The sequence below is a fragment of the Stegodyphus dumicola genome, chromosome X2 (assembly GCF_044657685.1).
Source record: "Stegodyphus dumicola isolate Sdum_Otavi_A_Nest chromosome X2, ASM4465768v1".
Taxonomy (NCBI): Eukaryota; Metazoa; Arthropoda; class Arachnida; order Araneae; family Eresidae; genus Stegodyphus; species Stegodyphus dumicola.
This window is the reverse complement of record NC_140781.1, coordinates 183,042,888-183,065,552: the sequence shown is the minus strand read 5'-3', so window position 1 is coordinate 183,065,552 and position 22,665 is coordinate 183,042,888. Positions and strand designations below refer to the sequence as shown.

Below are 22,665 nucleotides of genomic sequence, written 5' to 3'. Positions count from 1 at the left end.
CTTAGGTATTATTAGCTTGACATTGTAAATATATTGAGAATAACATGATGAATATGAATGTCTAAAGTATTTATTTTTTCCAAAAAGTAACAGTTTTTTCAAAGACATTGACTTTAATTTTCTTGTTTTCACACTATTGTAATAACAATTTAATGCATTTGTCTCACATGCACGACTTAATGATATAATTAAAATACAGTACAGTCAGGATATATCGAAAAACAGTGCACTTCATTGCTCTTGTACAGATGATGAAATGTCAATAGTTTAATTCACAGTTGAAATGCCAGTTGTAACACCAACTTATCACATAGCTGATGCAACAGAATGTGCTCATATGTGTCGTAAATAAGCTTTTTAATACACTTTAACGCATAAGCTTAGTATAGGCAATAAAGAAATTTCAGGAACAAACAATAGACACTCTCTATCATGGTCCTGTGATTACCTGCTAAGAAATAAACTAGCATAACGTATATTTCCTCATTATTTGCACATGTTTTAGCAATAATTTACAGAAGATAGGCATGCTTAATTAACAACAATCATAGGTAATATTTCATTATTATTTAATGTATATAATTAATTTAATGTTTAATGTATAAAAAGAAATAAAATTTTTTAATGAAAAGTGCACTACTTAATAACTTTCATTAGCAAAAATTTTATTTTTTTATCTCCAAGCATAAATTAATTTTTTTAACAAACACCGATTTATTAATTGAACTGTATTTCACTGTAGATCAAATACAGATGTAATACAATTTCATCCATTCTCAACACATGACGCAAATTTCAAAACCACATTGTACTTCACGTAAATAAACAAAATTTCACGAAGTGCACGGCAGCATATGCGCAAATTGAGATGCGCACGGGAGGATCAGATCACGATCCCAAAAGTTGCCTTCTCTCCGTAGACGCTAGTATCTTTCAATGTTTCGCTTTGCGGGCAGAAAAACTTTTAACAGGAGGATATTGTGAAAATTGTTTACTGTCCGCGTGTTTCTGATGCGCAATTAAAGGCTTTAATTTGTGTGAAATAGTTACGAGATTTGACGTGGAGTGTGATGTTCTGCTTACCTAAATGTAATGTTTTTCTCTTTGTTGTTTTCATTTTGTTAACAGAGCGTCATATTTATTTAGTTATAAAATTGATGACATCGATTGATGTCACGTATATATAGTAATATTTATTTATTAAATTGATGTTATAAATGGCATCAATGTAAGAAATAAATAAATATGACTTATTTTTTTTCCCGATCATTTAAAGAAGCATTATAATTGTCGCAATTATTTTAAGTAATCAGTAGTGCAGTACAGGTAGTCGATTGGTTTTATTATTATTTACTTATTTATTGTGAGAAATATGCAACTGCATATCAAAAAATAATAATTAATAATTTTTCTCGAATAAGGGTTTCGCGGTCATTTAACAGTTGCTTTTTAAAAGTGAATTATAGTAGCTGATAAAATTTGCAAAATTAGAGTCGTACTTATAAATATATGCTCGAATAATTACTATTTTTATCTTATGCAAGAATAAACCAAGAAGATCTTTGTAAAGTTGTTGTTAATACATTGATATTGTAAAAAGAGAAGTGGTTTTAAATAAATAACATAGTGTAGAGCAGCAGTTCTCAATCTTTTTGACTAACATGTACCATCTAAACAAAAACTGAAAACCTTTAGTACCACCACTGCAAAGTACTATTACCACCACCACTCTTGTACAAAGCTGAGATCGCATAAATTTACGAGTGTTAGAAAAAAAAACCCAATCAGGATGTTGAGGTTTTAATTTTTGAATTTATTAGCTAACCATACTGGCTGATCTTTGGAATTATGGTAACAGGTAGTTTGGCGATATTTTGGAGGCGATAAAGGTTACTACCTAGGACTTTAATAATAATGTGAGAAGTACTCAGTTCCGATTACACATTATTTTGTGTGAGGGAAATGAAAGATCGTGAGATATGTCATGTGACATTAATGGGCGAATTACAGTTCTTTAATCGGAAAAGGGGGTGGTAAAATTATTTTGTATTAAGTTTCATTGTGTGTTGTGTGAAATAGTGTTGATTAATTTTCGGATTGCATGGCGCTATGTAAAGTAAATTCTAAATTTTTAATGCGTTTATTTGATAATAATAATAAGTTGAGATTGTGTGAAAGGAAGGATATTACAGATGAGTTTGAATGGCGGTGCAAGAAATCTGGTGAAAATGGACATTTTGTGAAACGGAGTGTAAGGAAGGGTACGTGGTTTGCTGAAAGTAGTTTGAGTATGGGTGAAATTTTAATTTCTTATTACTTGGTGAATAAACTGCCAGTTGACTACTGGATTTCGGATTTAGAAATTAGCAGTAGTACTGCAGCCGATTGGAACTCTTTCTGTAGGGAAGTGTGCGTGCCACGTAATGAGGATTCTAAAGAAGATTAGGTTAGTATTTTTAATCATTTGAGGATATTATTTTTATGCATTGTTCTAAATGTAAGGAGTAAATAAAGTAATATGGTGTTATTGGAAAATTGTTATTAGCAATGATTTAGTTTAAAGTAATTAGGATTGTAATCTAATTTTTATTAATTTAATGTATGTGCTTTATTTATATTTTAAGTAGTGTTTTTTAATTTAATGATCGTGATTTTGTGAGTATTATGTTTGTAGTATTTTGGAATACGTTTGAGTAGTATACGTTGAGTATTTTCATGCATTTTCGTGAAATTTTTCTAATTTATGAGAAAAAAGCAGTGTACATGGATATAGTGAAGAGTGTGCGCAATGCCATTTTTGTGCAATTCTGGGATTTTTTTTAAGTAAAAATAGGTAGACGTGTACATGGTTTAGTTATATTTTAATTAAATGATAGTTATTTTGTGAATTTTATGTTTGTAGGAATTTGGTATACGTTTCAGTTGGAGTAAACGTGTATGAAAATAATTTAAATATTTGACACTTAAGTATTTGTAACTATTTTTAATGTTTGCGTATAAATTCGTTGTTGACGTTTATAATATAATAGATAATTTAGAGGTAAAAGTTTTTGGATATTTTATTTATTTTATACTTGGAAATGTTCATTCTTGGAAAGGGTATATACTTTTTCGCGATCAGGTAATTTCATATATGTGCTTTTGGCTGATCTTTAGAATATGGTAACTGGTAGTTTGGCGACATTTTGGAGGCGATAAAGGTTACTACCTGGGACTTTGGTAATAATGTGAGCAGTACTCAGTTCCAATTATGCATTATTTTGTGTGAGGAAAATGAGAGATCATGGGATATGTCATGTGATATTAATGGACGAATTACGGTTCTTTAATCGGAAAAGGGGGGAAATCCGGAAAAATTCTGAAAATTTTGTATTTGGCTTTATTCTGTGTTGTGTGAAACAGTGTTCGTTAATATTTGGATCCCATGGCCCTAACTAAAGTGAATTCGAAATGGGTATTTAGTGGGATTGAAAGGGGTAGTAATAAGTGTTTCTTTAATGTTGTGTGAGATAGAAGTAAAGATGTTTTATTAAGTAATTTATTTTACCTGGTACCTTGCTGTGAACTATAAGTATGATTTTAAAGATCCTGAAACAGAAATAAGAAAAGTTTATCGGACACGTAATCAAGATTCTGAAGAAGATTAGGTGAGTTAGTATTTTTAATTATTTGAGGATATTATTTTTATGCATTGTTCTAAATGTAAGGTGGAATTAAAGTAATTTGCGTAAACGTGCATGGAAATAATTTAAATATTTGACACTAAGTATTTGTAACCATTTGTAATGAAGTAAAGATATGAATTAGTTAGTGACGTTTGTAATATAATAGATAATGTAGAGGTAAAAGTTTTTGGATATTTTATTTATTTTATACGGGGAAATGTTCATATTTGGAAAGGGTATATACTTTTTCGCGATCAGGTAATTTCATATATGTTCTTTTTACCGGGTTTAAAGATTCAGAAAACTGTTATGCATTTTCGTGAAATTTTTCTAATTTATGAGAAAAAGCAGTGTACATGGATATAGTGAAGAGTGTGCGCAATACCATTTTTGTGCAATTCTGGGATGTTTTTTTAAGTAAAAATAAGTCGACGTGTACAAGGTTTAGTGATATTTTAATTAAATGATAGTTATTTTGTGAATTTTATGTTTGTAGGAATTTGGTGTACGTTTCAGTTGAAGTAAACGTGTATGGAAATAATTTAAATATTTGACAAGTATTTGTAACTATTTTTAATGTTTGCGTATAGATTTGTTGGTGAAGTTTATAATATAAAAAATAATTTAGAGGTAAAAGCTTTTGGATATTTTATTTATTTTATACGTGGAAATGTTCATTCTTGGAAAGGGTATATACTTTTTCGCGATCAGGTAATTTCATATATGTGCTTTTTACCGAGTTTAAAGATTAAGAAAATTTTCCTGCATTTTCGTGCAAATTTTTGTAATTTATGAGAAAATAGCAGTGTAGATGGATAAAGTTAAGAGTGTGTGCAATGCCATTTTTGTGCAATTCTGGGATGTTTTTTTAAGTAAAAATAAGTCGACGTGTAAATGGTTTATGTGTATTTGCTGTTCTGAAAAACGCGCAAGGAGTTTGCGATTGTGCACTTTTCCCCAATTTTGCAGTTAATATTTGTAATGATTAAGCAGTTTTGTTACATAAAATTTCTAGTATAAGTATAATTCGGCTAGTAGATTGTTGGAAAAAGTGTTGAGTAAATAAAAAGAAAAGAAACATGTCTTTACTTTGTGAAGACAAAATGGCGGAGGAAAAAAAAAAAATAGAGGGTTGCTGTAGCAGAGTTGGTCGCCAAAAAATCGCCAAGTTACCATAATTCAGAGATGAACCAAAATACTTTGCTCCTCTGCGTACCACCAGTGGTACGCGGACCATCGGTTGAGAACCCCTGGTGTAGAGGATATGGTGTAATTCTAGTGACTCTTTAAACTATGTTTAAATAAATTAATAAAATTTATAAAGATTTTCAGTTCTTAATCAGGAAGAATTCTCTTACATTTTGCACTTGAATGCCATAATGATATTATTTCAGGTTGTGAAGCTGTAATATCAAATTTGAATTTTGTGTCCTTATTTCTGTAATCAAATTGCTTCTTTATGTATTTTTTGGTTCCACCATAGTTGTTTCAAATGCATTACCCAGTTTGTGCTTTTTTTTACTGACATATTTTCATTTGTATAAAAAACATCTTGGTATGATAAAGTCATCTGGATTTCAACATTCTGATTACCTTTCCAATGTATTATTTTTCACTTGTATTTTAAATTTCTTGGATTCTAGGAAAAGAATACAGATAATAGAGCACCTATTGTTCTCTCTTTATTAGCAGATTCTGCTTATTTTACGATGTAAAGGATTAGATTTTTCATAGATTAGCATTAAACTTAAAATTTTATCTGTTTGGGGAGATAAAGCATGGATAATTTGAGCATATATAATTGAGAGTTCAGTGTATTTTGAAGAATAATGTAATTAGGGTATTATAAACGGCGGCGGTTGTGGTAGTCTGATTGACATTGCCAAAGGTGCCAGCACCTTTGTGCAAGCTGGCAGTTGCTCACCAGGACACAAGGGTGCATGGTATTCTTATGAAGTTCAGTTTATGCCATGGAGAATGCAACCTGCATCAAGATACCCATGTCCTCCTCCAGTGGAACGGTGCATCGTGACACCCGGGTACCTGGGCTGAAGGTTCTACCCCATGCAGAACAGTTGATGAGAATTAACCTGGTGATGAACTCAAATAAATTAGATGAGCAGGATACTAACATGTTGACAAAAAGCATCGAAGATGAACTAAGTGATGGGAAAGCTGTTCAAGAAATTTAGGAAGAATTGACATTCTGAGAACGAATCAGTTTTCATCTGCAATTTTCATCATGTACGTGACAGCTCTGAAGCCTGCAGAAAGTTTGTCAGCAACAGTCCTTGCCTTGCGAATTTTTTCAATGAGCATAACAATATTTCTCAGGAAATCTTGCACTTTATCATCCAGAATCCAGTCAGTTACAGCACTTGCTTCCTTCGGAATTTGAAATCTTCGCCCTTTGACCTTTTCGCTATACCTAGGGTATAGCAGTGGCGTCAGTTTCCTTGCTATCTGTACTTTCTTCTGTGCTTTTCAAATTAGGGAAGTCTTCCTTCATTGGGGGGGGGGGTTCTTAGCTTTTCTTTCGAACTTGTCCTGGTAAGCTTTACATCCACGATAACTGCTGACATGTCCTTGGCCGCGAAATGAACAGGTGGGGGTATCTTCTGGCTTTTTAGGGCAACTCCTGGTGCTATGGTTTTCACCACACTTACAGCAAAGTTCCAGGTGTTTACAAAGATATTGAGTATGTCCTTAATCTTGACATTGGTAGCATTGTGTCAGTCGCTTCCTTGGGCCAAACTTCTCTAATTTAACATTGAAACTGAACATGTTGTTGAGATTAAAAATAGCATTTCCAGCTTCATTTCTGTGCAATTCCATCAAAAAAGATGGGCAGCCTTTCAGTAAATCCACGTCTGGTGCGAGTAAATTGCTTGACTTTGATAATTGGGAATTTCCTGCGTTTTAAGTCATCAAAATTGCTTCTTCGGTTACGGTTTCCGGAATATTTTTTATGATTGCTTTCACATTCTTCTCACTAGGCAATTGGTAAGTACACCCATGTGAAGGACTTCATTTTACAGTAGTTGCTGATTCGCATGAGAATGCTGACATGATTTGTAATCATTGGGATGATGAGACATGAAAATTTTCCACTTTTATGGTATGGAATAAAGAGTAAAGAATTTGATCAAACAGTCAAGAATTTTCTATGAAGTAAAAATGGCAGTGTGAAGACAGTCATTTTAATATATTTACCATAAGTTTATCTTTTAAATTTTTAAGGAAATCTGTCATTAAATCTTTTTTCCATTGGATTTATTGCCCTTTTTTGGCGTGATGCTGGTGTCTTTGTAAATTTGATGCTAGCCCCATCTGTCTCTCATCACTAATTAGTGTAATCACTTGACCGTAAGGACATTTGAAAATGTGGTTATTGTGTGATTGCAAATTTTTTATCTTTCCCATTAAAGCAGACTAGCTGCACAAGAGATTGTGATTAGTGGGTTTCAGTATTCCAATGCAGATGTGATTTTAGTTTTTTTTTAGAAATTCATCCACTAGAGGCCAGTTTTTGCTTTGCTTTAATCAGTTGTTAAATCTCATGTATTATATCTACCTTATTGATGTTTCCTGAAACATGTTTCTATGAGATGCGATTGATTTAATTTACTTTTAAAGGAGAATGTGAGCAAATGTTTACTATTGCTGTAATTATTGAAATTAGAATAACAATACTTCACCAATGAGTGAAATGGTTAAGGACCACTGAATACTGGTAGTTTGATATGGGTTCTAACTCAGGTGAATGGGCTGGCTGCATGATTGATTTTCATTGTTTTTTTCCTATGAATATGAACCAGTCTCCCTTAGAAAGTCCTTCATGAAGATATCTCTCCCCCGAAGCAGTTTAGCTGTTATGTGCTTTGTCATTTTCAAGTATCTTAATCCAAATAGCAATGTAATCCGGTAAAACTTTTTGGCTCTAAGTTAAATGTTTTAAGAGTAATATTGTATGGAGGAAAATAGGGAAGGGAATTGAAATTTGTTACATTCTAAAGGAAAGTCTGTTAAATAAACTTTTAAAGCATCTAATGGCCATGTGTCTAGGAAATAAATGTCATTATGGAGGGCTTTTTGAGGTGATATCTTTCGTATGTATGTTACACTTGAAGGAAACATGAAAACGCACAGCATTTCCAGGGTTCGTAGCAGTCCTTATAAGTGCTTATAAGTCCTTATATTTGAAAATAAAATATAAAGGCCCTTATAGGTGCTTACTTTTCTTTAAAGCCCTTATTTTTTTTGTTTTTAGTGCTTATTTTTTGCTTTTAGTGCTTTTTTTTAAATGAACGCGCAATTTTTCCCCGTACCAAAGCCGAAACTAATTAAACAACCTTTCTTGCTAATATGGAATGTCAGATCGTGAATCATACTCCCAGAAATAGCTTTTTCCCCTTTCTCTGCATTAACATAACCGGAGAGTACAGACAGGTGCCCGTCGTTCTGTTGGTCAAAGAAGCAGTAGAAAATTTCGGTACATTCGGCATTCTTTTCCTCCCACCCAAATACTACACACGTTTGAATTTCTATCAAGATCTTAATAATTTGCATTCTCATTCCGCTTGGTCAGTTCATATTCGTGTTTATTATGATCGTTATGCTTATATTATGAGTGTATGTATGAAATGTTTATAATAACATAGTTGCAGTAACTGCTGAAGAACTTCCAAAAATGGTTGTGTTTTAACACAGATTAGCTTTCTAAGGAATAATATTCGGAATGGTCTAAATAAAGGGAAAGTAATCGAATAGTCAAAATAATTTCATTTTTTTGGCCAATACATTATACAGTACGAAGATTGGGAGGTTCTCCCCTTCTCCGCAAAATCTCGAATATTGAAACTGTTACAGTTTGCTGCAAAACAAGCAACGGATCTTTTCTTTTCTTTTTCTTTTTCTTTTTTTTTTTTTTTTTTTGGTCACTTTCCAATCTGGATTGAATAGGACTAAAAGTTTTGCGGTCTATTAACCCAAGCGAAGAATGATTCTATTCCGGAAATTTAACTCCGTCTGTTGAAAATTAGAATAAAAAACACCGCAGATTGGTAAGTCTCTTTCTTTTCCTTTATTCTCCCAATACTGGCAGCTGTTGAATCCGATTGCGTAATATCATGTAGGGAAGAATTACTGCGCACGTATTGCGCAATAACGTTTGCGATATTTTGCAGAAATAATTAATTTTGATGTTCGGTTCGAGATTTGTTTATGAACACTTAAAAGAGTTTTACTGTGCTTGCAAAACAGAATATTTTTCTGTTCCGTTGGTTTGTTTTTATATGATGCACATATCGAAGTGTCAAAAGCATTTATTTAGCGGAAAAATCTAAAGAACGGCTACAGTCTATCCCCCCTCCGCTCCTCTTTTTCAAGTTACGCTGGACTGTCCTAATATATGTTGTGAATTTAGATTTAAATTAGTTAAATATGAATATGAGTGGGAAAATAAATTGTATTTATTATTAAGTTCCAAGCGAATAGAATAAATATGCCTTATTATTATTTATTTCCTCTATTTTGAACTGAAATTTCATCATTAAATCGTGTAATATAGTTTAGTTCTGCATAGTTTTTTTTTTCTCTCATTGTAAACTAGTTCTGTAAATTTAACTGTTATTTAAAATTAAAAAAAAAAAAAAAAAAAGTAATTATTTTCCATGGTTGAGGTAATGCTTATTCTCTCTTATACTGCATTTCTCATATTTTAAATTACGAGTCTTAATTTTTAAGGTTATGCAGTTGTGTATAATGTAATTAGACAGGTGCTTATTTTTTTTCTTAAAATGTGCTTATAGGTGCTTATTTTTTTAACTAAAATGTGGCTATGAACCCTGATTTCAGTTCTTTCTGGAAGGAGCCTGAAATGCTGCTAAAATATTCATTGATTTGATCTACATGGTTAGTAGGATGGGAAGAGTTAGGAATTATTTCTTAACCTTTTAAATGTCATGCCCAAAATAATCTCGGGCACAGTACCGATGCTCCAAAATGTCATGCCCGAGTATTTCTCAGGGTAATTTTTTTTTTTTTTTTGAGTGGATCGTATTGTTATGTTCGAATATATATTGTGAGAAGTTTATTTCGGCTTCAATTCAATAGATGGCAGCACTTTACTGCAGGTTTCAAAAGATAGAGGTTTATGTTCAAAGTTTCGCATAATTTTGTTGTTGCAAAATGGCGTCCAGTTCATTTAAACGTTGTATAGATTATTTAGATTCTTCAACGAAGATGAAAATTTTGAATGCATCAATACTAGTGACGCACGGGAAACTGATGAGAGTGACATTTAGTGTAGCAGTGAATCAGTCGATAGTGGTGATAATGATATAGGAAATGCAAGAGACTGGTGGGAAGTAACTGCTTCTGGCTTATCAGGGCCTCCTCGGTTCCCTTTTACAGGTACTCCAGGTGTAACGTTTCCTGTAAACATAAATTACACTCTTTCAGATATATTAGAAATGTTTCTGGATTCAATTCTAATGGATATAATTGGTAAAGAAAGGAACAACTGTGCAGAACAAGAAAAAAGAGCAAATGGAGCAAAAATATCAAGGTGCTCCTGCAGTAAAAAATGGATCCTTACAAATGACGGAAAAATGAAGCTATTCTTTGGGCTAATAATTCTTTAAGGTATTGTCCAGAAACCAAATCAGGCTATGTACTGGTCTCATTGAAAGGTTTTGCATACTCCAGGTTACTCAAAAGTAATACCCGTTAATAATTTTATTTTGCTTTTTTGATATTTACATTTTTGCAATAAATGAAGCTGAAGAAAAAGAAGATTTTACAAATCCAAAACTTTGGAAGCTGCATAAATGTGATATAAAATTTTACTGCAAAAATTTTGTAACTTTTACATACCGGAAAGAGATGTATCTGTAGATAAAAGCTTGATGCCTTATACGGGAAGATTATCTTGGAAACAATATATTCCAATCAAACATGCATGATTTGGAATCAAATTTTTTATGCTTTGTGAGGCTGAAACAGGGTATATTTGTGACTTCATTATCTATACAGGAAATAGTACTGTCTTCAATGAATTGTATACAAATTATGGCCTTTCCATAAAAGTCATCATGCACCTATTGAATCACTTTCTTGGAAATGGTTATTGCATGACTGTAGATAACTATTACATGTTACCCGAACTTGCAGATTTACTTATACCCCAAAATCAGATATTTATGGCACAGTAAGGATAAATAGACGAGATTTACCTACAGAATTCACTAAAAGAAAGTTCCAAAAAGGTCAAATCATAGCTTTTCAAAGAGGTAATATTTCAGCTATAAGGTGAAAAGATAAGAAGGATGTGTGTTTAATGAGCAGTATTTATGATACTTCTATGATCAGCCTCAAAAATTTAAAAAAAAGAAAAAAAGGAAGATATACTCAAGCCAAAGATTGTTTCTGACTACAATCTAAGTATGGGTGGTGTAGATCACCGTGATCAAGAACTATCCTTTCATCCGACAATCTAAAAGTGTCAGAAAAAATATTATAAAAATATATTTCTACATTTATTAGACTATTTGCTCTGGAACTCATTTTTGCTCTATAAAAAATGTAGTTGGGAAACATATTACATTTTTAGAATTTCGAATCCAAGTTTTTGTAGAACAGCTTTTACATAAATATGATCATGCAGCTTCTGGACAAAAGAATCTTGGTAGACCACCTACAATAGATAACCCTGCCTGTCTTACTGAATGACACTTTATGTCCCATATTCCTCCTCCTCCTGCAAAATGTGAGCCTACAAGATAATGCAAAGTTTATTGTTCAAAAAAGGATGAAAATGGGAAAAAGAAAATTAAGGAAACACGATTCTTGTGTACTGATTGTGGAGTTGGTTTGTGCTTGGAAAAGTGTTTCCAGTTATACCACACAAAACTTAAATATTGAACTACTAATAGGTATTTATTTTTATTTATTTCTATTTATTTATTTATTTTTTTAGAAAATAATTAAATTAATTTCATTTAATTTTTAGAAAATAATGCTCCACTAGAAGCGAACTTTACCACTGCCATGCTGAGTGGCAACTGTCTTAAGCAAATATGCACTGGCTGCAAAACCTAAAAATTTTTATGCATGTAATTTAAACTATCAGTTTTTAACTACTAAGTATAGTCTATTTTGTACTAAACATTTGATTTTTGCAATAAAAAAAATTGAACAGTTTATGTACCCAAATTATCAAAATAACTTGACAGTTAAAGGGTTAAATACATTTCAAAATGCTTATTTATTTTCCTTTTATTATTATTTATTGCATTTTAATTGGTTGAAAGTTATTGTATTTTTATTAATTAATTAAAAGTACAAAATGTATGCATGATCATGATGTATCCAGTTTCATCATAGAAAAGCAGGTATTTAAATAAATTCTAGCTTTTTATATTTCATAAGCCATTTTGTTTCGTTCTTCGAATAAAAATTCCCTTCTGGGAGTTAAAATCTGTTGTTACTTCTTGGTCTACATAGCATTTTGATGCAAGTTTAAGAATGGCAAACTGTTTGTTAAAATTTCTAGGCATGTTGGTTTGAGCAATATAATAGAACTTTGATTATATTGTGATAATTAAAAAAATTTGCTGAAAGTATATTTTAGGATACCCCTTGGCAAAACTTGGCGATTTTTGGCGGTAAATGGATACCAAATTTGTGTGAATCTTTGACTTGTTATTTTTGCTTGCGCCAAAAATCGCCGCTACACAAAGCCAAAATAACAAGACAAAGAATTGTACAAACTTGGTATCCATGTACACATCGATCTATTTTTACTTTAAAAAAAAATCCCAGAATTGCACAAAAATGGCATTACACACTCCCTTGATTTTATCCATGTACACATTGACCTATTTTTACTTAAAAAAACATCAGAGAATTGCACAAACTAGGCTTTGCGCACTCCCTTGAGTTTGTCCATGTACACATCGATATATTTTCACTTAAAAAGTCAAAGGAGCACCCAATTCTACAGTAGAGGCAAACAAAAAATACATAATCTCAATAAACTACATTTTAAACCAGACAGTAAAATAACATAAAAAAGGATTATGCATTAACATTATGCGTTTAAACATTACACAAAGCAAATATCCACTTACCTCTGTGGCACACAAAATTCTTTAACGGCATCCAAAAAACTTCCTAAAATTATCTGAACTAGAATCCATATATCGGCGTCACCACATAAATTCACAAAAATAAGAGTAAAAATTATCCTACAAATTCCAGACTGTCCCAAAAATGGACTAAGGAAAAATTCGTTTACACACCAGTCAATTAATGTACTTTTCCCCTTTCGTTCCAAATCGTACAGAAACGTCAAATTAATCTTATTTCATTCAGCCATTCTACCATCTAAACAATGAAACAAGCAATTTGTTTCCTAACCACACACATACACACACCACAAAATCCCTTACAAAACATCCTATGATTCAAAATTTCCTGAAATAATGCAAACAATTATGCCACAATATGGTTTCCATAACATTCAACTACTCAGGTTACCATAAATGAAACAACAACTTCGCGATAATACAAGGGGTACTTTAAAGTCAACTCTAACCAAAAATTTTTTATAAGTCATGTCTAATATTATTCATGTGCAGTTCATTTAAAAATTTATAATAACTTCATTTTTTTAAGTTGAAGTTTCTTAATTTGAAATATTTGATGAGTGGAGCATTTTTGAATAATTTTTTTTTTTTTTTTACATTTTTCAATAAACCGAAGTTGGAACATTGTTCTTAAACCTTTTGTGTAGATTCTTTAAATTAAATGCAGTGCATCTTCCTGTAGTCTTTTGAGTCAGTTTGTCATTTCACAGTGAGGTGCAGTTTTCCTTCCATCTGTATTTATAAATTTACTTTGAAGAAGATTTTTATTACTTTTGAAAATGCAGTCTGATATTTTTATTTGAATTAAAGCAAAAATGCTTAACATTTAAAAATATAATTAATTTTGAATAAATCAAAAGGTAATACAGTCAAAAGTCTTTAATCCGGACTCATCGGGACTTCGGCGATTTCGGATTATTGGTTTTTCCAGATTATAGATCATCAGTTTAAATCTGGTAAGATGGCATGCAGAAATTATAAAATTAAAAATATGAAACCGTAATTTATGAAATAAAAGAGCAATTATGATCTAAAGGGTATCAAAATTTACAAAAAAAGCTTAATATTTATTTGTTTACTTTATTAAATATTTCTTTCAACACGCACATGCGTAAAGCATACATTATGCATAGTCGAAATTAGAAAATTGCAACCAGAAAACTATTTGATGTGTATTCGTGATATTTATAATGATGAGGAATTTGATTTAAATCATATCAAAGACAGAGTACATCGAGATAAAATACTACATTTAGTAAGGAATTATAAGCCGAATAAAATAAAAACATTTGCCCTGAAGATAAGGATAGTGCTGACAGATCAACTTCGAGTTCATTGCGCGTTGCAACGTCGCCCTCCTCCCGCAGAGCAGCGTGAAATTGATAAACAGATTTCGAAATGGTTAGAGAAACAAAGGATATGCCTTTATCCATTTTTTGAAGCAATTCCACTTTTTGTTTGATGGATATCAAAACATGCTTTCGCTTTGTAGATCCTTTGGCAGCTCCAGAATCGGAAATTCTTTTTGAGATAATCGAAAGTTCAAGCTTACTTTTATAAAATTGCTCTAACAGTCTGCAAAAAATAATAAGCCAAATCCAGTTAGAAGATTAAAGAACAACGCAATCTGCAACATTAACTGAAATAGATAATTTGATAATTTTAGCTTAGCTTATACCGTTCGTTATACATTAAACGCGCATGCGTAAACGTATTATGCACATCCTTAAACACATATGTGCATGCGTAGACAGTTTGTAGCTTTGATGCCTGGATTATAGATCATTCCGGAGTATGGACGTCCGGATTAAAGACTTTTGACTGTATCTTTAAACATATTGCATTTTGAGTAGACCTTGTATTATCACCAAGTTGTTGTGTTTATCGCCAAATTGTTGTTTCATTTATGATATCCTGAGTAGTTGAATACTTCGTAAATATACTTGTACCAAGAATTGGCTGCTCCTTTGACTTTTTAAGTGAAAATATGTCGATGTGTAAATGGACAAAGTCAAGGGAGAGCGCAATGCCAAGTTTGTGCAATTCTCTCTTGGTTTTTTAAGTGAAAATGGGTCGACATGTACATGGATAAAGTCAAGGGAGTGTACAAAGCCTAGTTTGTGCAATTCTGTGATTTTTTTTTTAAAGTGAAAATAGGTCAATGTGTACATGGATACCGAGTGCAATTCTTGTTATTTTGTCTTTGTGTAGCGCCAATTTGTGATAAATCAGCGCTACACAAAGACAAAATAACAAGGTAAAGAATTGCACAAAAATAGTATCCTTGTACCGTCAAAAATCATCAATTTTCGCCAAGGGGGTCCCATAAATATACTTTTACCCATATTATGTTAAACTATTTACATTACTGTTTTTGTGTAATATTTCTGCTATTGAAAGAAATACTGCCAAATGTAAAGCAGACATGTTTATTTAAGGTCCCTGACAAAAGCCCACGAAACCCCTCACATAAAGTGACCACACGTCCCAATCGCCGTCGTCGTTTGGTGGGAAAGTCCCGTTTTTTGGAGGACTGTCCCACGTCCCTCCGATTTTTAAAAATGTCCCGCTTTTTAGAAAATATCTGCATTTCTTATTTTAAATGTACTGTAAAAATATATTACCTATTATTTAATGATTAGTATAGTATATATAAAGAAATAAAAAATACATAAATTAAAAAAAACGCATAAAATGCATGCAGAGTAAACTAAGTTAGGCGATGTAACGAGTTAGATTTACTCGGTGATGTTCAACCATTGTTGTTACGTCTCGTCAAGGAATATGTATTATTAACAGAGGAACAGCTAACATTAGCTGAAGGGCTATTTGCTTTCCACAACATAAACCACAGTCAAAGTTTGAGATCAATTGATTGTACGTCGCAAATGATCAAAACAATGTATGACAAAAAATTTACATGTGCAAGGACAAAAACCAAAGCAATTATTTGTAATGTTTTTTCACCATATTCGTTTTCAAAATTGCAGAAAGTATTAGATTAAATGTACATTTATACCCATATATTATGATGCTTCCAACCATAAAGATTTAAAACTATTTCCCACAATTGTTAGACTTTTTATTCCAGAAACAGGAATTAAAATTAGAATATTAGATTTTGTTTCATTGCCGGGTGAAACTTCATAAATAATTTTTGATTCAATAAGTACTATTTTAAAAAATAATAATTTGAACGATAATATTATTGCCTATTGTGAGGATAACACTAACGCATATTCTGGTGGAAAAGCTAATTATTGGAGTAGGTTGTGCAGCGCACATTCTACACAGTACTATTCAAATACAGTAGACTCCTGATTATCCGCGCCTGCCGCACCAAGTTTTTTTTTTTTTTTTTTTTTTTTTTTTTACAAGCGTAAAGTAAAGAAAATAAAAATGTTCACAAAACTGAGCGAAACGTTAAATTTGCTAACATTGTGCTTATTTATAGCAAAAATATCTCGGGCCTTCTCAGAACCCTTGCAGTGCCCGCTCCACAGCCCTCTCTTGTCTTAACCCATTAACCTCCAAAACTACAAGGAATGATTCTTTTCTCATGAAAATAATAGCAAATATTAAATTAAGCATTTATAACATAAATTTACATTGAAAATACAAAAAAAGTGCTCTTACCTGTGGGAAAAGCGAGTGTTGCGTTCGCGCAACGTCAGCGGAATAAGACTACAGATGTTGAGTGAGTAGAATTGGACTCCTACTCACACAAAATTTTTCTCTTTGTTTCCTTTGAGTGGAGCACTGGATTACTTTTTAGCTGTATAGCGTTTTATAAAACTATAAATCACTTTACTTTTAATTAATTTAATATTAAAATAGGCATTATATTTCTTTTACAAAGACAGATTATTTCATTTGAAAGATTCCAGAAGGAAAAGCTTCACTACAGTTTTGATGTAAAGCTACATTACATGCTTTGTATCTATTAACAGTCTGGCTATGGCGCTCTTTACAACAAAGGCTTTTGTTATCATCAGACTTTACGATAAAATGTCTACCATCTCCATGCAATGGTTTTTGAATGCTGAATTTACTAGGTCTTCCTGTTGCTGATCTATTTCTGGCTAATTCTACACTCTCAATAGGAATTTGCAAAAGGAATAATGCAATCTCGCATCTGAAATCTAAAAGACACTTTTTATTTCCAGTAGTAGAAAGTTGTGATATTTTGTAAGTTTAGATACGGTCTCACCTTATATAATTTATCAGTATTGTCAGTTTGACTTTTGCCAGCTAAATGCAAATTCTGCTTCGTATTCCTGTACTACAAACGTGATATTGATTCTCGTACAATAGGAACAGAAATGTCCTTATCAAGTGACCAATACATTTCTTCTTGATGTAAAGAATAATATCCCGTATATATAATATTCCAACAAATCTTCTCATATAGGCTTCAGATGCAATAAATTCTGGGAGATTTTTTTGCTGAGCGTATAAATTTGTCTGTTCAACGAGAAGAGTGTAAATGTCTATACGAAAGAGAAAATTGAATACCTCTCCAGTAGTTTTACCTTGTATTTTGTCTTTTATAGTTTCTCTTCTATCTCTTTCTTTATTTTCTTCCTAAGACATAACTGAGGGTTCCTTTCTTATCCATTTCAAGTTTTCAGTTTTCTGCTTTTTAAACTTTTTCTTCTGACTACCACTGCTTTTAGAAGGCTGAAACTTACTTCTTACGTGAATTTCAACTTCCCAGCAATGTCATTTGGTATACCATTTTCATTATTTAAAAAATTACCATTCCCTTCTTCTTCATCAGTAGCTTCTGAAATTTCTGGGGGAACAACAATTATATCAGTTTCATTCTGACCATTATTAACATTATCATCATCATCTGTTTCTTCATCAAAATAATCTTTGAAGGGCTTCTTCTAATGTAAGATACCTCGTTATAGGCATTTTTAAAGCAGCCAGAATATGAACCAGAACATCGAAAGGAAAGAGTAAAAAAGAAGCTTACCCGTTTCCTGCTGACGTTGCGTCAGCGCAACACCTGTTTTCCCTTCCTTCCCAACACAAATATAAACATCTGATTGATGTAATGTTCTGATAAACGGTGACGTTGACTAAAAATAGATCACTCATAAAGACGACGATTCTTTCGTTAAATATTTTCGCCAAAAATACCCTTCATACTTTCGCTTTGTAGATCCTTTACATATTAGTAAATATATATCAGAAATTCTATTTGACATAATCAAAAGTTCAAGCTTACTTTTATAAAATTGCTCTAACAGTCTGCAAAAAATAATAAGCCGGATCCAATTCGAAGATTAAGGAACAACGCAATCTGCAATATTAACTGAATTAGATAATTTTAGCTTAGCTTATACCGTCCATTATACATTAAACGCGCATGTGTAAACGTATTATGTGCACGCGCATATTCTCAGCCGTAAAGGTCTTACGTGCATGCGTCAATGCGACGCATGCGCAGAAAGTTTGTAGCTTTGAGGTCCGGATTATAGATTGTTCCGGATTATGGGTGCCCGAATTATCGACTTTTGACTGTATTTCAGTCAGCCGAGCCAGCGGCCGAGCGGTAACGTCGCTGAACACTGGTAGTTCGGTCTGAGGTTTGAATCCCACGAACAGGCTGGCTGCATGGGTGTTTTCGTGGTTTTCCCCATGTGTAATTTGTATACGAGCCAGTTTCCCTTAAAAAGTCCTCCACGAAGGCATCTGTCCCTTAAGGCTGGTAGCCTTCGAGTGCTTTGCCATAATCTAATAAACTAAACCTTTCATTTTCCAAATTTTTAAAATATTTCAAATTATAGCCAAATCTTTAGATAAAAGTAATTCAAGAAATAGACTAAAGAAAATGTTTTTTAAATTTCAATTACAAGCAGAATTTCAGATATTGTTGTTTTCCAGTAAATAACAAAGATGTCTAAAATCCTCTTTAATTTATTTCTCACTAACCTCTAATGTCTTTCCTTGTCCCCTACCTCCCCTCTGTGGCCATTCTTTGGCACCCTAGGTTCGAAAGGTGATAAAGCAATTAAGCAAAGCTGTTGTTTCTTTAACAGCTTTTTCAGTCAACTGGGAACGAAAAAAAGGGGGAATGCAAATGATTCACCGCTTGAATAGCCAGAGACCAGCTAAGAAAAGCACACAAGACGAATAAGACATTTCAGGAACACATTTTCAGGAATTCCAAAATAAAAATTATTATGATTAAATATGAAATTTTAAGTGGGAGTGAATATATGTAAAATGTAATTAGTCGAAATTTAACTAAATTATTTGAAACTTTGCTTTTAATTCACTATTAAAACAGTATTTCTGATAGTGCACAGAAATGTTTTTCTAATCATAATAGAATGCATAGACTCCAACTACTACGGATTCTCTGTAGTTTCTACGGAAATTCATGAAAAACTACGAGCTACAAAAAGTATGGAAAAAACTACGGATTTTACAGAAACAAGAGCAGGAGAACCAGTACGCAAAACGGAACCAGCTAATTCATTAATCCGATGATTGGCTGAATACTCGTGTTATCATATATCACGTGTTGAGTGCGTTCCTAGTTTTGAAGAATTAGCCAATCGTAGATCAGTAACTCCAACCGTTAACGACTTATCAATAGTTCCACCCAATTGTCTGTCTCCCAGGTTCCTCGCTGATGCGTGTTTAGGCTGCATTCGGCTGCATTGTGTAGTTTACGGCGAGAGCTTAGCGTGTGTCTTGTGAACTGTGAATCAGGTGAAAGATTTTTAATCATAATGCTGCCTCGAACGAAGAAGCCAAAATTATCAAAGCAGAAGTTTAAAGATTCATATTCTTCAGAATTTCCATGCATTAAAGCGTCCGAAATTTCTGTGAATCACGCACACTGCAGTGTATGCAACAAAGACTTCTCAGTTGCTCATGGCGGAAAAGATGACTGTAAACGGCATGTGTTTTCTCAAAAGCATATAGAACTTGGCACCGTAAAATCTAAAGAAATAACAAATTTCTTAATAAAAGATGATGAAACAGATCCTATAAAAGCCGAATGCTATTTTGTTCGTTTTTTAATTGAACATAATCTACCGCTTTCTGTTTCGGATCATTCCAAAGAGCTTTTCAAAGCAATGTTTCCGGATTCTGCCATAGCAAAAAAATTTAGCTGCGGTCATACCAAAACTGCTGCTATTGTGAAAACGCTTGCAGAAAATACTGTTGCTGATATTATAAAATCAGTGTGCAGTACATCATTTTCTCTAAGTACTGATGGAAGTAATGATAACAAACTGTACCCATTGGTTATAACATACTACAGTAAAGAAAAAGGAGTGATAATTACTTCATTGATTTCTATTTTAGAATGCACGAATAATACAGGAGAAGGTATTTTTAATTGTATAAATGAAAACTTTAAAAACAAAGGTTTAGAATGGAAAAATTGCTTATCATTTTCTTCAGATAATGTTAGTAATATGATTGGAAAGTTTAAAGGTGTAGCATCATTTATCAAAATGCATCAACCAAGTATAATCACCCGAGGTTGTCCGTGCCACCTCTTGCATATAGCTGCAAAAAAAGCTACTGAAAAATTAATTGGCTCAGAAATTGAAATGTTGATAATAGATATATATTTTTACTTGGAGAAAAGTTCGAAACGGAAGCATAGCTTCAAAGTTGCTCAACAAATTTTGGGACAGAATGCAAAATCTCATAAAATTTTGAAATATTGCAGTACGAGATGGTTGTCTCTTTTAGAATCTATAACAAGGATTTTGGAACAGTGGGATGCTGTGATAAATTTTTTTGGAGATAAACCAGATAACAGTGAGAATGAAGGAAAGAGATTGCAAAACATTAAAAAAATTTTACAGTCACCGACCACCAAATTGTACTTGTTATTTTTGAAAAATACTTTGCCTTTGTTTATAACAGTAAATATTAATTTGCAACAACAAGCTCCTTATATACATAAATTGAGAAGAGAACTTTTTGAACTTTTAATGAATTTATTTGTTAGATTCGTAAAACCATCAGTAATTTCTAAAGAAAATGAAGATGTTACTCTAACGTCTATTCCATTTCAGAAGTATAGTAAACAAAAAGAAAATGAAAATTTAGTGATTGGTGCGGAAACAAGACTATATTTAAAAAATGCCAAGTTGAATGAAAGTGAAGTGAAATCATTTTTCAATTCTGTGCGAGCTTTTTTTATAACTGCATGTTCATATATAATTGATAAATTTCCACTGAGTGATCCATTTCTAAAACATGCTGAAGTTGCTGACATCAACTTGAGAACTGAAGTCTCATTTTCATCTGTTCTTTACTTGATGAATACTTTTCCATCCATTATTGATGAAAAATGTCTTAATCAAGTAGAAATTGAATTTTCCGTGTATCAAGTAGATGATTTGAAAGAAATTGTAGATTTGCGTATTGATATAGCATGGGAAGAAATTGCCAAATTAAAAAATATGAATGGGTGTATTAAATACAAAGTATTGCCTTCTGTAATGCTTGCTGTCTTAATAATACCTCATTCAAATGCAGCTTGCGAAAGAATTTTTTCTATTGTTAAAAAAAATCAGACGGAATTTCGACCAAATTTAGGTCTTAAAACTCTTGAAGCAGTTTTGATTGAAAAAATAAATATGCAGGCAAAAGAAGAACTGTGTTATAAAAAAACATTCTCAAAATCAGAACTTAAGCTTGCTAAGCATGCTACATATAAATCTTTGCATTCATAAATTATGCGTATTTTGTTTAATACTTATATGTATCATTCTTGGTTATTTAAATTTTATTTCCCTGTAGAAATCATATCCAGAATAAAGATATGATTTATAGCTTTTGATTTTTTCTATGATTAGTAGTGATTTGAAGTACTTTTTATTAGTGAATGCTTGAGGAGTTAAAAGAAAATTTCTAATTAAATGTGCATATAATTTACAAGGTATATTTTTAATTATTCAGTTTTATATGTATATGGATTTTAAATGTAATAAAATTGATTACAATTAATTATTAATTTAAAATTAATGAATGGTTAATTACAACATACGCTACGCGCACATTTTCAAAGTTGTAAAAATGTCGTTCGCGCGTTGACTACTGACAAGGTTTGCTGAAGGTTGGAGTCTGTGTAGAATGGGGTACTTTTAATTTCTTTCGTTGACATAAAAGTTTGGCTTTTATTCTCCATATTAGATTCATTATATAGAACATTTTCTGAACTGTTAGATAATTTATAAACTATTCTCTGTACATGAAGAAAACTTATATGTATTTTTTATTCCTTATAATTTTATAGAATTAAAAGAAGCAATGTGTCCAGCATTCCCTTTCACCTCCCTTTGTTGGACGTATATGAGGGACACTTCCTTTTGTCATGCAAATATAACAACAAAGTTACACATACATATATGTTTTTAATTATATTAATTTCATGACTCTTTTTTTCTATATACCGGGTGTCTATAATTAAAGAACCCCATTTCAAGGCTGTTTACAAGCGAAACCATTGATACGAAAATTGTGAAATTTTGTGGCAGACTTAATGAAGGGATGAGAATTTCTTCGAGCGAAAAAAAAAAAAGTAGTTACAAATAGCATCACTAAAGGGTATTTTACTTTGAAAACTGTAGTAAGAATGCAAATCTTTGTCAACATCATGCAGCAGCTGTTATAAAACCTAGAAACATTTGCGGAGACTTTGTTCTCAATGTGCATGCTGTTCACCATGATGATAAGTTTACAAGATTGCCGTTTGTTAGTAAAATTGTGTACCAAAACAATAAATCAACAGTTAGTTGCTCAAAGGAAATTTTGGACTTTGAAGGGGATTCTAAGAAGTCCGATGAATATTAAAAACCTTCGGA

General features: G+C 32.1%; 1 protein-coding gene across 4 annotated transcripts in view; it reads left to right on the top strand.

Moving 5' to 3' along the window:
- The first annotated feature begins 939 nt into the window (after positions 1-939).
- Positions 940-22,665, top strand: part of LOC118193734 (NF-X1-type zinc finger protein NFXL1-like) — a 139,829-nt gene continuing 118,103 nt past the window's right edge. For 2 of the 4 annotated variants that reach the window (XM_085809611.1, XM_085809610.1), the window contains exon 1: positions 940-1,089. Coding sequence is in view for 2 of the 4 variants with exons in the window: in XM_085809609.1 (XP_085665735.1) it covers positions 11,476-11,599 (124 nt within the window). In the remaining 2 variants the exon portion in view is untranslated. Of the gene's footprint in view, positions 1,090-9,845; positions 11,600-22,665 lie in introns of those variants that run through there. The other 2 variants (XM_085809609.1, XM_085809608.1) reach the window with 2 other exon arrangements.